Genomic DNA, 13,930 nt, shown 5'->3' with positions numbered 1-13,930 from the left:
CTGATTGCTTGTTAGAGGAGGCTATTTAAGCCAGCCTTACCCCGCACACCTATTATTAGTTGTGTGTGGCAGACTCCAGCCTCTTGTGAAGGGCTGACTGTATTGGCATTTGAGGTGTGTGTATTAGTCAAGTTCAGTGTGTGTGCAGCGTTACAACACCGGGGTGAAGAAATCACTATTTTAGGATTCCATCAGATGAGGTGTGTAATATTATCATATTAAAGTGTGTACAGTAAGTGTTACAACACAATGGTGAGGAAATCTCTATTTTAGGATCCAGTCAGATGGGTTTGTGTGTGTGTGGAGGGGGTTAATCATTGTCATGGCACAGCACCTGCTCAGTCATTGGCTGGATCCCATTTCCTCTTGTCAAAGCAGAGAGCATTTTTAGGCACGACTCAGGGGAACTGAATCCAGTCTGCTGAAGAGGAGACGACAGAATGGACAAGCTCACTATCTGGACCGGTAAATAACTTTATAAACTCTGATCTGATCAACAAATGCTTTTTCCTGAACTACAGTGCTCCACAATAGTCATCAATAATGATAATCAATAATGTTTGTTCTCTCCAGGGCTGGGCCTCCTGCTCTGTCAATTGGGTAAGTTGGCCCTCGACAGATTCTCTACTCTTCTGCAATCCATCTCTGTCTTCTGTCATTACAGTGCATGCAAATGCAAATGCACTGTTCTGTTCTCCCTGGGCATCTTCTTCAACCGTTTAACGTAGAAACTTAGTCTTATTTTCAAGACCTACGTAATAAAGTTTGGACCAAGTGTATGTATATTTCAGTTCTGTAAACTTGATACTTTTTGAGATATTAGCAAAACATTTTTCCCCATTGACTTTTCATAGACCTCTGAAGTTCGCCTAAAAAGGATCCAAACCCATATAAGGAGATCCGGGAGTTAATTGAAGCCAACTGCCTATGGCAAGCTTTTTTGTAGGCAAACTTCAGAGGTCTATTGCACTGCTGATTAAGCTGATTTGCACCTGTGTCAAGAGCCCCATTTCACTGCATCATAGAAAGCCACACTCCTTACATCCACTCACACACACACACGCACGCACACTCACCCCGCGTACACACTGTCTCCGTCCGTCAACGGATCTCATTCACTTTGCATGGGGCAGACTCGAAAGGCATTGTGGGTCCGTCCGTCGCTTCAGCTCCGTTGCCTCCGCCAAGAAAGTTGAGAAATGTTCAACTTTTCAGGCAGCGACGGATCCGTCAGCCAATCAGATCACGTGTATGCAAATACACATACGGCAGATCCAACCTCCGTGATCCGTTGACGGACGGAGACAGTGTGAATGCGGGGTCAGAGGTGGAAAAGTCAAGCTTCAGAGAGTAAAAGTCCAATCACGTATTGGTTCAATCTGTGCACTTAACACAGGTGATCTCACCAATTAGCTGCTCTGCCTGGCTGAAGAGTTGTACTAATTAGAATCAGCTGGTTGGTTGGACATTTCCACCTCTGCCCACACAGCCCCTTAAGCCACATACATACAACACACTGCCTTGTCCTGTCCTGTCCTGTTCACCTTCCTCTGTTCACAGCTGTTTGTAAATTAAAGTTTGTTTCACATTTTATCTTATGTCTTGCTTTTGCATGCACTGGTAATTTCCTCGAAATTACGTTTTCTAGTTATTCACTACTCTTCTGCAATCCGTCTGTCTTCTGTCGTTATTCACTACTCTTCTGCAATCCGTCTGTCTTCTGTCGTTATTCACTACTCTTCTGTAATCTGTCTGTCTTCTGTCGTTATTCACTACTCTTCTGTAATCTGTCTTCTGTCGTTATTCACTACTCTTCTGTAATCTGTCTGTCTTCTGTCATTACATTGCATGTGAATGCAATGTACTGTTATCCCTATTCTTCTTAATATAGTTATTATTCTTCCTCCGACCAAAATCCACGTTTTATAACGCTAAAACCACTTAACCGTTTGACGTCATTCAAACACTCCTACAAAGGTCTTGTAATGGAGATTTGTCCAATGTATTTTTCACATTTGTGAACTTTATACTTGTAGAGATATTTACGATAAAAGATTTTAAAATTCCCATAGAGTTAACGTTGAGACCCTTTGGCGGCAAAGATTAATTGTTACGTCAGTGCTCAGCTGTCAGTAATCAAAGATCTTTGATCCAAATGCCACCGCTGCGCCAGGCTGTAACAGCTATGAAAACATACCATGCCCCTGCTGTAAACCAGGACGTTATCGTCTTGTCAGCTGCTACTCCTTACTTGATTTGTAGTAACCGGTTTGCTCTCGGTAACATTATCAACAGCTAACCTAACGTCAACGTAAACACTGTATTTAGCTAACGACAAGCAATTTACTAGCAAGTTACAAGCAACTGTTGCACCATTTAGGTTCAAGCCTTCTTATCACAGTCGTTTCTAGTAGCCTACCTACAAACTGCATTGCTATCGCTATCATTTTCACGTTTGTTTGTTTGTTAGCAAGCTAGCAGCTAATCGTTTCAGCTATAGGGACTTGCCAGCCAGGCAATCATTTAAAGCTTTCGGCATCATTCACAAATTAAACACCTTTGTTAACAGCTTATTGTAGGCTACATTCCTATTAGGACAATCACACACCTGGAAACACTTTGAAGAACATACTAGCCCATCCTGTAATATGTGTAGCCTACATAAAATATCCTACTGTAAGCTAACGTTGCATTTGTATATCCTACCTGTTGCTGCATCATCGTTGATTGATTGGCGTTGTTTGAGATTGTATTCCGTATTCCAATGGTGTCTAAATCTATAGCCTAGGCTATGCCTACTTTTAACCTGCATTAGTGTATGAAGGCTATGTAAGCTATCCTACCAGTCGTCACTGTAGGCTACTAAAGTGTCAGCTCTTGCAACTTCATTTCAGTCTTTTAAATTCTAATAAATGAAGAGTTATTTTCCAAAATAGCCTATATCCACAATTTTGATGCATTTTCATAAAACACTTTTTAAATGTGACTTTCCAAGTAATTTAGTGGAATTGTAATTGGGTTATTGTTATTTATCTATTCTTCTGTGTAGCCTAGTTGTCTTTTTAACTATAGGCCTAATACAATGTTTTACAGTCAGCAACCTTTTTGCATTTACATGCAATGGTAATTCCTTCCATGGAATTACATTTTCTAGTTATTCACTACTCTTCTGTAATCTGTCTGTCTTCTGTCATTATTCACTACTCTTCTGTAATCTGTCTGTCTTCTGTCATTATTCTCTACTCTTCTGTAATCTGTCTGTCTTCTGTCATTATTCTCTACTCTTCTGTAATCTGTCTGTCTTCTGTCATTATTCTCTACTCTTCTGTAATCTGTCTGTCTTCTGTCGTTATTCACTACTCTTCTGCAATCCGTCTCTGTCTTCTGTCATTATTTGCGTTAATGTTTTCAGCAATGTTTTTAACATGACAGTGAAATTACAGTATGTCAAGTTCTTGACCATTAGGGTGTGCAACTGACCTGGTGTGCTACTTCACCAACTGGTCCCAGTACCGGCCAGCGCCGGGGAAGTATCTCCCAGCAGACGTGGACCCAAACCTCTGCACCCACCTGATCTACGCCTTCTCCGTCATCAACGATGCCAACGAGCTGGTCACCTATGAGTGGAACGACGAGACCCTCTACGGCTCATTCAACGCACTTAAAACAAGGTGCAGACAACGCTGCCACTAATGATACCATGCTGTAATCTGATGTACTTTTGAATACTACCCTACTGTGAAATTTAAAAAAAAAATCAAACATTTTTAAAAAATTCCCAGAAACCACAATGATATAACTTTTTTGTTATTGTCTAAAAACAGGAATCCCAATTTGAAAACACTCCTAGCTGTTGGTGGATGGAACTTCGGCACAGCAAAGTGAGTTTTTGTGATTTTTGTAGATCACACAAATGAAATGCAATCAATATGCTTCCTCAAAATAATGTACCATACAATAGCCCTTGTGATCAGTAAGCTTCCTCAAAATAAGGACAATGGCCTGAGCACAGTGGCCTTTGGAATACAATTGACATGTCATTTGCTTTGGTGTTAGACAGCATTGTGTAGATGCAGATGTAACCTACGCGCTGTAATTTGCTTTGGTGTTAGACAGCATTGTGTAGATGCAGATGTAGCCTATTTGCTCTGGTGTTAGACAGCATGTGTAGATGCAGATGTGACCTACACGCTGACTATCTCTCCCCAGGTTCTCCCGCATGGTGTCAACACCGGCCAACATGCAGAAGTTCATCCAGTCCTCCATCACCTTCCTGCGGAAGTACGGCTTCGACGGGCTGGATCTGGACTGGGAGTACCCGGGGTCCCGAGGCAGCCCACCGGAGGACAAGCAGAGATTCACCCAGCTGTGCAAAGTAGGGACGCTGGGTTAGGGACGTTGGGTTGGGTTTACCCAGCTGTGCAAAGTAGGGACGCTGGGTTAGGGACGTTGGGTTGGGTTTACCCAGCTGGGTAAAGTAGGGACGGTGGGTTAGGGACGTTGGGTTGGGTTTACCCAGCTGGGTAAAGTAGGAACATTGGGTTTACTGGGTAAAGTAGGGACGCTGGGTTTACCCAGCTGGGTAAAGTAGGGACGTTGGGTTTATGACTTGCAACCTCAGAGTTTCAAAGGCAAATAATAATCCCTAGTTAAAGGAACTCTTCTGGTCTTCTGTCTGTGTGTCTGTGTGTCTGTGTGTCTGTGTGTCTGTGTCTGTGTCGCTAGGAGCTCCTGGCGGCCTATGAGGCGGAGGGAAGAAGCACTGGACGTCCACGACTGATGCTGACCGCAGCAGTGGCCGCTGGGAAGGACACGATCGACGCCGGCTACGAAATCGCCGAGATCGCCAAGTACGCATTTCCCGTCTCTTGCACTGCAACAAGCAAGCTAATTTATCTGCCAATGGAACAAGACAATGTTGCCTTCATTTAAGATGAGATTTAATTTAATAATATTTAAGACAATTTATTATAAATCTTATCTTTAATTAAGGCATAATTGGCAGATACATTTGATTGTTTTTTACATTTTAATTTAAAAGGATTTTTACTTATTTTAAGTCAAATAATCTTACAAGAAAGCTCAAAGTAAGTATCTTCGTACTAAAAACAATACTACCTAGATTTTTTTTTTTTACCTTGATTATAACACTTGGTAAGATATCGCTTTTCGCAGCGTAAAAGTCATTCCGATTTTGGAAGATGTGTGAAATCTATTGGTTTTAGTTATAGCAATGTATAGATTTGTTATGAATGAAAAATGACTGGTTGTGTGGGTCGCAGGTATCTGGACTTCATTAGTGTGATGACGTATGACTTCCATGGAACTTGGGAGAGTTTCACTGGACACAACAGTCCACTCTTCAGGGGATCGAAGGACACGGGCAAACTCATCAACTTCAACACGGTAAACACACATATGACATAATCATCAACTTCAACACGGTAAACACAAATATGACAATCATCAACTTCAACACGGTAAACACAAATGACAATCATCAACTTCAACACGGTAAACACAAATGACAATCATCAACTTCAACACGGTAAATATGACATAATCATCAACCTCAACACGGTAAACACAAATGACAATCATCAACTTCAACACGGTAAACACAAATTGGACACGATTCTAATAAAATTATATGACAAGGAAAGACTATAGGCTACTCACAAAAAGTCAGGGATATATGGCTTTCAGGTGAAAGTTGTTGGCCTTTATTTCAATAAATTGTTTGAGATGAAATCACCAGTGAATGCTTCTATTTAAATGCCCTATTGTCATGATATAATGCCACTGTAGCTTTTTTGTGAGTAGGCTAGTGTATGTAGTTGTAGAATGGAATCCACAGCGGAGTGTGTGTGTTGCCTGTGCATGTGGACATGGTGTGTGCAGACACACTGCTAGATTTGGCATCAAGTTAGCATTCTGTACCGTCTACGCAAACAAGGCTTGAGAAATTAGACATTTTAACTTTCTACCCTGTTTTGTGTTGTCTAGGACTTCGCCATGAAGTACTGGAGAGATCAGGGCGTCCCTGCGGAGAAGCTGAGGATGGGCTTCCCCACTTACGGCCGAACATTCCGCCTCTCATCCTCCGACACGGGGATCGGAGCGCCCGCCAGCGGAGCCGCTTCCTCCGGAACCTACACGCGGGAAGCAGGCTTCTGGTCCTACTACGAGGTGTGTGTGTGTGTGTGTGTGTGTGTGTGTGTGTGTGTGTGTGTGTGTGTGTGTGTGTGGTGGGGGAACCTACACGCGGGAAGCAGGCTTCTGGTCCTACTACGAGGTGTGTGTGTGTGTGTGTGTGTGTGTGTGTGTGTGTGTGTGTGTGTGTGGTGGGGCCGGGGGAACCTACACAAGGGAAGCAGGCTTCTGGTTCTACTACGAGGTGTGTGTGTGTGTGTGTGTGTGTGTGTGTGTGGTGGGGGAACCTACACATGGGAAGCAGGCTTCTGGTTCTACGTGTGTGTGTGTGTGTGTGTGTGTGTGTAAACCATAAAGAGAAGCTTAGATTCAACTTGCCATGCCATATCATTTGTACATATACCGTACGTGATGACGAAATAAATAAATAAATGAGCACATTTCTCTTTCAGATTTGCACTTTCCTCAAGGGTGGTGCCAATGTGCAGTGGATTGCGGATCAGAAAGTTCCCTACGCTGTAAAAGAGAACGAGTGGGTGGGCTTTGACAACCACGGGAGCTTTGAGACCAAGGTACCAAGAGTCCTGTTGTGCTGTGTAACATGGCTTGTGTACTGAACTGAGTCCAAATAAGCCCAATGCACAGAGCGCTTCACTAACCGGGCCGGATCTCTGCAGGCCCGCTACCTCCAGCAGAATGCGTTTGGGGGCGCTATGGTCTGGGCTCTGGACCTGGACGACTTCAAAGGGCAGTTCTGTGGACAAGGCAACTACCCACTGATCAGCCACCTGAAAAGCCTCCTTAGCAGTAAGTCTATACAAAAGATTTAGATTAGATTATCATCCGTTCCTCTGTGTTCTCATGCTCAGCTCTCCTGACATCAGTGAACCAGTGGGACACAAACATGTTTACTGCAGTGCATAATGCAACACTAAACAGAGCACACTCACCTGTGAAACAGAAAACAGAAAGTACTTACCTGTGAAACAGAAAACAGAAAGTACTCACCTGTGCAAGACTGACCATCACTTTGCTCTTTCTCAGCATCGCCCTCTGTCCCACCGAACACCCCTGCTCCAGGACCGCAGACGACCCCCCCCGCTCCAGGACCGCAGACGACCCCCCCCGCTCCAGGACCGAAGACGACCCCCCCCGCTCCAGGGAAGAGGACCACAGCCAAACCCATCAGCACAACCACCACAAAGAAGCCGGGTCAAGAGTTCTGCGTGGGGAAAGCCGAGGGGATTTACGCCAACCCAGAGGACAGAGGAACCTTCTACCAGTGCGCAAGCGGCAGGACCTTTCTTCAGAACTGCCCTGCAACTTTGGTCTTCAAACAGTCCTGCAAGTGCTGCAGCTGGCCGTGAAGTGACCGCCTTCCATACAGCCACTGACCCCATCCCTCTGAGGAGTCCTCGTGCTTTAGTTCACTTGTCTATCTTAAAACCAGCTAACGAGAACGGTCTTCTATAGTCTTGACTATCTCTCTTTGCAATCGTTTAGATTTCCTTTCGATTCAATTTAACTTGCTGTTGGATAAAAAGAAATAATAAAAATAGAAAAAAAAGAATACTTAATACTTTGTCAAATAGTTTCATTTTAATAATGGAATAAATGTATGACTAAGAATCCTGTGTTGGGGTATATCTATCTATTTATCTATCTGTAAATGCAAGGAACGTCTGTCTGTGTGTCTGTGTGTCTGTTCCACGCATAACTCTCGAACCATCCGACTGCTCTCAAACTTGGTGGGTGTCATCCCACTGGCACGAGTGTGTGCAGTGCCAAATTTCCAAATGCGTAACTGTTACACGAACAAAACATGGCACATACATCGGCCACACAAGCTGCAATTGCCGGTTGTGCCTTAAAGAGAAACTATGCAGGATTGGCGATTTCATCTCCGGTTTCGGTTTCAGTTTTCGCTTCGTTTTATGCTTGCACATTTCTCTGCAGAGCTTCCCTGACAGCTTTAGCTTGTATATTTATACATATATAGGCTATATATAAATATATAAATTGCAAGCGTGGTTCCTCTTGTTCCTTACGCGTCTCAGCCTTCCAGATGTAAACAAGGAGCGATCGCCTCCTGAACAAACTGCAACGTTGCAATAGCGGATCGGGACACTGGGGGCGGGAGGAAATATGACTGTTTTCGATAAAACTGGTCAGTCAAGCAAAACAACGATTTCTAAGCGATTTTATGACTATGAAAAAGTTGCATAGGGTCTCTTTAATCTCTCAACACTGTAGCCACTCCCCTTGCGGCTGCAGCTTGACTACAGACTGACCCCTAGCCTACTCCTGAGTTGAGTTTAGACTACATACATAGATACATGAGGAAAGTAAACGTTAACATACATATACATGGGGGAAATAAACGTTAACTCTACAAACGTAACTTCACTACATGCGAACTGGGTTGACACGTTGCAACTTTGAATAGAACACAACACTACGTTGCATCCAACATGCCAAAACACTCACGTTTGGGAATGACTTCTACGGGCTCTGCACTAGTTTTTAATAATCAAACAACAGTCTTTTTAATTCTATTTTCTTTTATTCTCCAAATGGGAAAACTGGATTTGATATTCGGCAGCATTTACTGGACGCGGAACATTGACAGCCAAGTTTGGCATCTAAAGTAAAGGGGTCATTCCACGTCAAATCAACCAGAGCGTTATCTAAAGTAAAGGTGATGAACAGCACATGTGTGGGCTTGTACCCTTATTAAAGTACCACCAGTATCAAGTACCACAACTCACTCATTGAAATGAAAACATAACAGACTTTCAACCTGAGACGATTGTTCCAGTGGCACATCCAAACATACATGACAGATCAGTCTAGTCCTTTCACACATTAGACACACTAATTCATTCATTACAGATCAATCATCAGTCCTGTCACTCAAGCATTCAATACAGATCAATCATCAGTCCTGTCACTCAAGCATTCAATACAGATCAATCATCAGTCCTGTCACTCAAGCATTCATTACAGATCAATCATCAGTCCTTTCACTCAAGCATTCATTACAGATCAATCATCAGTCCTTTCACTCAAGCATTCATTACAGATCAATCATCAGTCCTTTCACTCAAGCATTCATTACAGATCATTAGAGGTGGACACTTCTTCACCACCTTTCCAGATTCACAAAGGCCTGGAGCAGATGTCACTCTTCACAACACAATCACACACATACTTACATACATACATACATATTGTACCTGGCCTGCTCAGTCTCCAGGTTGCTCTGTGCCACTCAATCAAATCTTCTGCATTATAATCACAATAGCTATAAATCATCTGCATATTCTCACTCCATCAGCAATAGTGCAACCAGGCCGCCAGGGTCCCGTCTCAGAGCGGAATATCCGCTGTGCTATTCCACCACCGTGTTGAATACTGCTGTGCAAGGACCACATTAGCTATTAGTCGAGTTCAATTCCAGCATAATCATTTGTGAACTAAATCATGGGTACGGGGCACAGGAGGACACGGCATGTGTTTCTGTGTAGTGAAGAGGTCATCACTACCAGACTACCAACTGCTCCTCCAATACTGCCACACAGTAGAAAGACGTTAACCATGCAGGGACGTGGCTGTAAGGACATGGCCATGACGGAAAGACAACACCAGCCTGCAGCTCGCTGGGTCTTGTGAGAGCGGCAGGGGACGCTGAGGTGGTGAATGAGAACAGTGGGCCCCTTATAGCTCGTGCCCTGAGCTGTGGGGGGACGGGAGATCTCTGATGTCACAGTTTTGGATCAGTTTGATGTAGAACACAACGAGTTCCTCGTAGTTCTTAGCGGATATCCTCTCATTCACTCCGTGGAACCTGCAGGACAGAACAGGGCCCAGTGTTATCAAGTGGGAAACTTCCCATGGGAATATACGGAATTAACAGGAATAAATGGGAATTAATGGTAATAAACTGGGAATTTGTAAAATTGCAGAATAGTCTATAACAGGGAACTTAAATGCAGCTTGTGAATGCACAGACACAAATCACATGCACACAGCAATCAGAATTGAGCTACTAGACATATAGGAAACCTATGGAATTGAGCTACTAGACATATAGGAAACCTATGGAGCGTTCATGGACATGGCAGATATCTGTCTCTGTGAAAATGTGATTGTCAACATCATCTCATCTAACAGTGACCCAATGGTGGGCTTGTCGTTACTTATTAACGTAATATACAGTACGGCCCCTTTGCAACCCTAATAAGGAGAGAGCAAGGGCCAAAGTTGCTTACAGAATAGGGAAAGAGCAGCGGCCAAAGTTGTTTAGATAAATACTCAACAGCTAAAACGGGGCCCCAGCCATGGCGCGACTGGCTGGGGCACCTGCACCGCACGCCGGCGACCCGGGTTCAATTCCCGCCCCGTGGTCCTTTCCGGATCCCACCCCAACGCTCTCTCCCACTCACTCCCTGTCTTTCTCAACTGTCCTATCATTCAAGGCATAAAAAGCCCAAAAAATATACTTATAAAAAAAAACCAGCTAAAACGGGACAATATGTATCCATGTCACCCCATCCATCATCGAGCACAAATATCCGTAACCCAAAGGATCCTGGGTAAATCCAAGATGAGCAAATGTCATATGAACTGAGCCAATGGAGCATTGGGAGCCAATGCCGACTAGACCCTTTGACAGTTGCTAAGCTTCAGTTTGGTATGGCAGTGCCACCAGCCAGGACAAACAATGGCTTGAGAGGGTAGTACGCAGGGCCTCTAAAATCACTGGCTGTATTCTGCCTACCATAACCTCACACTACAACACCAGAATTTCCAGGAAAGCCAAAAACATCATCTCTGACCCCTCCCATCCAGCACACCATCTATCTTACCACCAGGGAGAAGGTTCAGGAGCATCACATGCAAAACATCACGCTTTAGGGATAGTACCTGTCCACAAGCTATTGGCCACCTGAACATGCACTAAGCACTTTACGGTTTACTTCATAGCCTGGCCTGATGTCTCTTTGCACTTTTTGCACAACTGAACCGAGCTGTGGCTTTCTCTGTAACCCATGCACTCTTCTGTGTGTGTTAAGTGTTGTTACCCCTGCTACAGTATCTATGAGCCTGTTTGGCTTCTGTCTTGTGATGCCGTGTTGTCATTACTGTGCGTTAACATGTGAGCATATCAACTGTATTATTCTATTGTTGACATGGCTGTAATAAACTTGAACTTGAGTTTGATCCCTGTAGCAATGGAGGAGTCCAAGTGAACGTTAAAGACCTCATTACCTCTTGGGGTCTCCTGGTTTGAACCATGTCGGAGCGAAGCGATAGATGTCTTTGGTCAGCTCTGTGTAGTGTCTGCTATCTGTGTTGCCCACACAGATTCCTACAGAGCAGAAGGATGAAAGGGGGAGAGAGAGAGAGAGAGAGAGAGAGAGAGGGAGAGAGGGAGAGAGAGAGAGAGGGAGAGAGAGAGAGAGAGAGGGAGAATAAGGACCATTCAGAAGTTACTGGCCCAGGGTAGGGCCACCTCAAACACACCTCTCCACTCTAGTGGACGCACACACGGCCCACTCCACACACACACACTTGGCCCACTCCACACACACACGGCCCACTCCACACACACACACACGGCCCACTCCACACACACACGGCCCACTCCACACACACACACACGGCCCACTCCACACACACTCGGCCCACTCCACACACACTCGGCCCACTCCACACCAGCACGCGGCTGTCCAGGGTCAAAGGTCACAGGTCACTGCTCAGGCCTCTCACCTGGCGCGATGGTGACCTGTGGGAACTGGTCCAGCACGGTCTTCTTGATGACCTGGTACCCAAAGGCCTTGGCACCGTAGGAGCTGACGGGCAGCGGGTCGAACCCGGTCAGGAGGGAGATCTTCACCCGCTCGTCCGCCACAGTGGCCTCTACAATGTCCAGCACCTGAGAGACACAGAGAGAGAGAGAGAGAGAGAGAGAGAGCAGCTGATTAGACAACACAATCAATCTCATCAAAACAAAATCATCAAATCAATCTCTTCTGTTTATTAATCTGACATCCATCCATCCATCCATCCATCTATTTACCCATCCATCCATCCATCCATGCATTCATTCATCCATTCATTCATCCATTCAGTCATTCATTCTTGTGCTGAATGGAAACTCTCTATATGCTGCACATAACATTTGGTGTGCTGTGAACAGCTCTAGTGAACCAACCACAGATAAGCCCTCTGTTGACATGAACTCTGACCTCTTTCAAAGTCTGTGCCGAGTGAATGCGGAAGTTGACGATGGCCTCAGCGTAGGACGGGAGAACATTGACCTGCAGAGCAGAGGAGAGGAGAGCAGAGGAGAGGAGGCCAAACTATATTACTATATACTATATACATACCATTATACTATATACTACATGTATATATATACATTGACCTGCAGAGCAGAGGAGGCCAAACTGATTCAGCATTCTAGTTCTCCAGGGACTAGACAAATGTGTTAACCTCCGATACTATGGCAACAAGAAGCACTTTACCTTTACGCCTGAATTAAACATGGTGACGGCTGTTGTTGTTGTTTTACCTTTACGGCTGAATTAAACATGGTGACGGCCGTAGTTGCTGTTTTACCTTTACGGCTGAATTAAACATGGTGATGGCTGTTGTTGTTGTTTTACCTTTACGGCTGAATTAAACATGGTGACGGCCGTAGTTGCTGTTTTACCTTTACGGCTGAATTAAACATGGTGATGGCTGTTGTTGTTGTTTTATCTTTACGGCTGAATTAAACATGGTGACGGCCGTAGTTGTTTTACCTTTACGGCTGAATTAAACATGGTGATGGCTGTTGTTGTTGTTTTACCTTTACGACTGAATTAAACATGGTGACGGCCGTAGTTGTTTTACCTTTACGCCTGAATTAAACATGGTGACGGCCGTAGTTGTTTTACCTTTACGCCTGAATTAAACATGGTGACGACCGTAGTTGTTTTACCTTTACGCCTGAATTAAACATGGTGATGGCCGTAGTTGTTTTACAGTACCTTTACGCCTGAATTAAACATGGTGATGGCCGTAGTTGTCCGTACAAAGGCATTTGTGTCGGGCCTTCTCTCCATTACTCTGTACGTTCAGATAAAACACAACGTTAATACTCAAACAATATGAACTGTCTTTGGTGTTCAGATAAAACACAATGTTAATATCCAAACAATATGAACTGTCTTTGGTGTTCAGATAAAACACAACGTTAATATCCAAACAATATGAACTGTATTTGGTGTTCAGATAAAACACAATGTTAATATCCAAACAATATGAACTGTCTTTGGTGTTCAGATAAAACACAACGTTAATATCCAAACAATATGAACTGTCTTTGGTGTTCAGATAAAACACAACGTTAATATCCACACAATATGAACTGTATTTGGTGTTCAGATAAAACACAACGTTAATATCCAAACAATATGAACTGTCTTTGGTGTTCAGATAAAACACAACGTTAATATCCAAACAATATGAACTGTCTTTGGTGTTCAGATAAAACACAACGTTAATATCCAAACAATATGAACTGTCTTTGGTGTTCAGATAAAACACAACGTTAATATCCAAACAATATGAACTGTCTTTGGTGTTCAGATAAAACACAACGTTAATATCCAAACAATATGAACTGTCTTTGGTGTTCAACCTCCTGACCAATATGGAAGTGGCGTGTGTACGACCCGTTTCCTCTTTTCTTTAGCAACAATTTACAGCAGCATGGCCTGTGGAAAGG

The 13,930-nt window shown here is 43.9% G+C and overlaps 2 protein-coding genes across 2 annotated transcripts in view; one reads left to right on the top strand and one right to left on the bottom strand.

Annotated features, from left to right (window-relative positions):
- Positions 1 to 361: 361 nt before the first annotated feature.
- Positions 362 to 7,782, top strand: LOC134088054 (acidic mammalian chitinase-like). The gene is made up of 11 exons (XM_062541954.1): positions 362 to 465; positions 574 to 600; positions 3,467 to 3,671; positions 3,825 to 3,881; positions 4,210 to 4,375; positions 4,726 to 4,850; positions 5,283 to 5,406; positions 6,007 to 6,189; positions 6,606 to 6,725; positions 6,831 to 6,960; positions 7,198 to 7,782. The coding sequence occupies exons 1-11, from the start codon at positions 441 to 443 to the stop codon at positions 7,518 to 7,520; spliced, it is 1,485 nt and encodes a 494-aa protein (XP_062397938.1). The 5' UTR covers positions 362 to 440; the 3' UTR covers positions 7,521 to 7,782.
- A 914-nt stretch (positions 7,783 to 8,696) lies between these two features.
- Positions 8,697 to 13,930, bottom strand: part of LOC134088053 (N-fatty-acyl-amino acid synthase/hydrolase PM20D1.2-like) — an 11,378-nt gene continuing 6,144 nt past the window's right edge. The window contains exons 9-13 of the mRNA XM_062541953.1: positions 13,191 to 13,269; positions 12,405 to 12,476; positions 11,926 to 12,091; positions 11,425 to 11,524; positions 8,697 to 10,000 (exon numbers count right to left, since the gene is read on the bottom strand). Coding sequence (XP_062397937.1) covers positions 9,871 to 10,000; positions 11,425 to 11,524; positions 11,926 to 12,091; positions 12,405 to 12,476; positions 13,191 to 13,269 — 547 coding nt within the window. The 3' untranslated portion in view covers positions 8,697 to 9,870. The remainder of the gene's footprint in view (positions 10,001 to 11,424; positions 11,525 to 11,925; positions 12,092 to 12,404; positions 12,477 to 13,190; positions 13,270 to 13,930) is intronic.

The sequence above is a fragment of the Sardina pilchardus genome, chromosome 7 (genome assembly GCF_963854185.1).
Source record: "Sardina pilchardus chromosome 7, fSarPil1.1, whole genome shotgun sequence".
Lineage (NCBI taxonomy): Eukaryota > Metazoa > Chordata > Actinopteri > Clupeiformes > Clupeidae > Sardina > Sardina pilchardus.
This window is presented reverse-complemented; position numbering and strand designations above follow the sequence as displayed.

Excerpts from the sequence above, each read along its gene's own strand:
- LOC134088054 (XM_062541954.1), top strand. The coding sequence starts at position 441 with ATGGACAAGCTCACTATCTGGACCG. Across the intron at positions 4,376-4,725 it reads GATTCACCCAGCTGTGCAAA|GAGCTCCTGGCGGCCTATGA; the intron begins GTAGGGACGCTG and ends CTGTGTCGCTAG. Across the intron at positions 4,851-5,282 it reads GAAATCGCCGAGATCGCCAA|GTATCTGGACTTCATTAGTG; the intron begins GTACGCATTTCC and ends TGTGGGTCGCAG.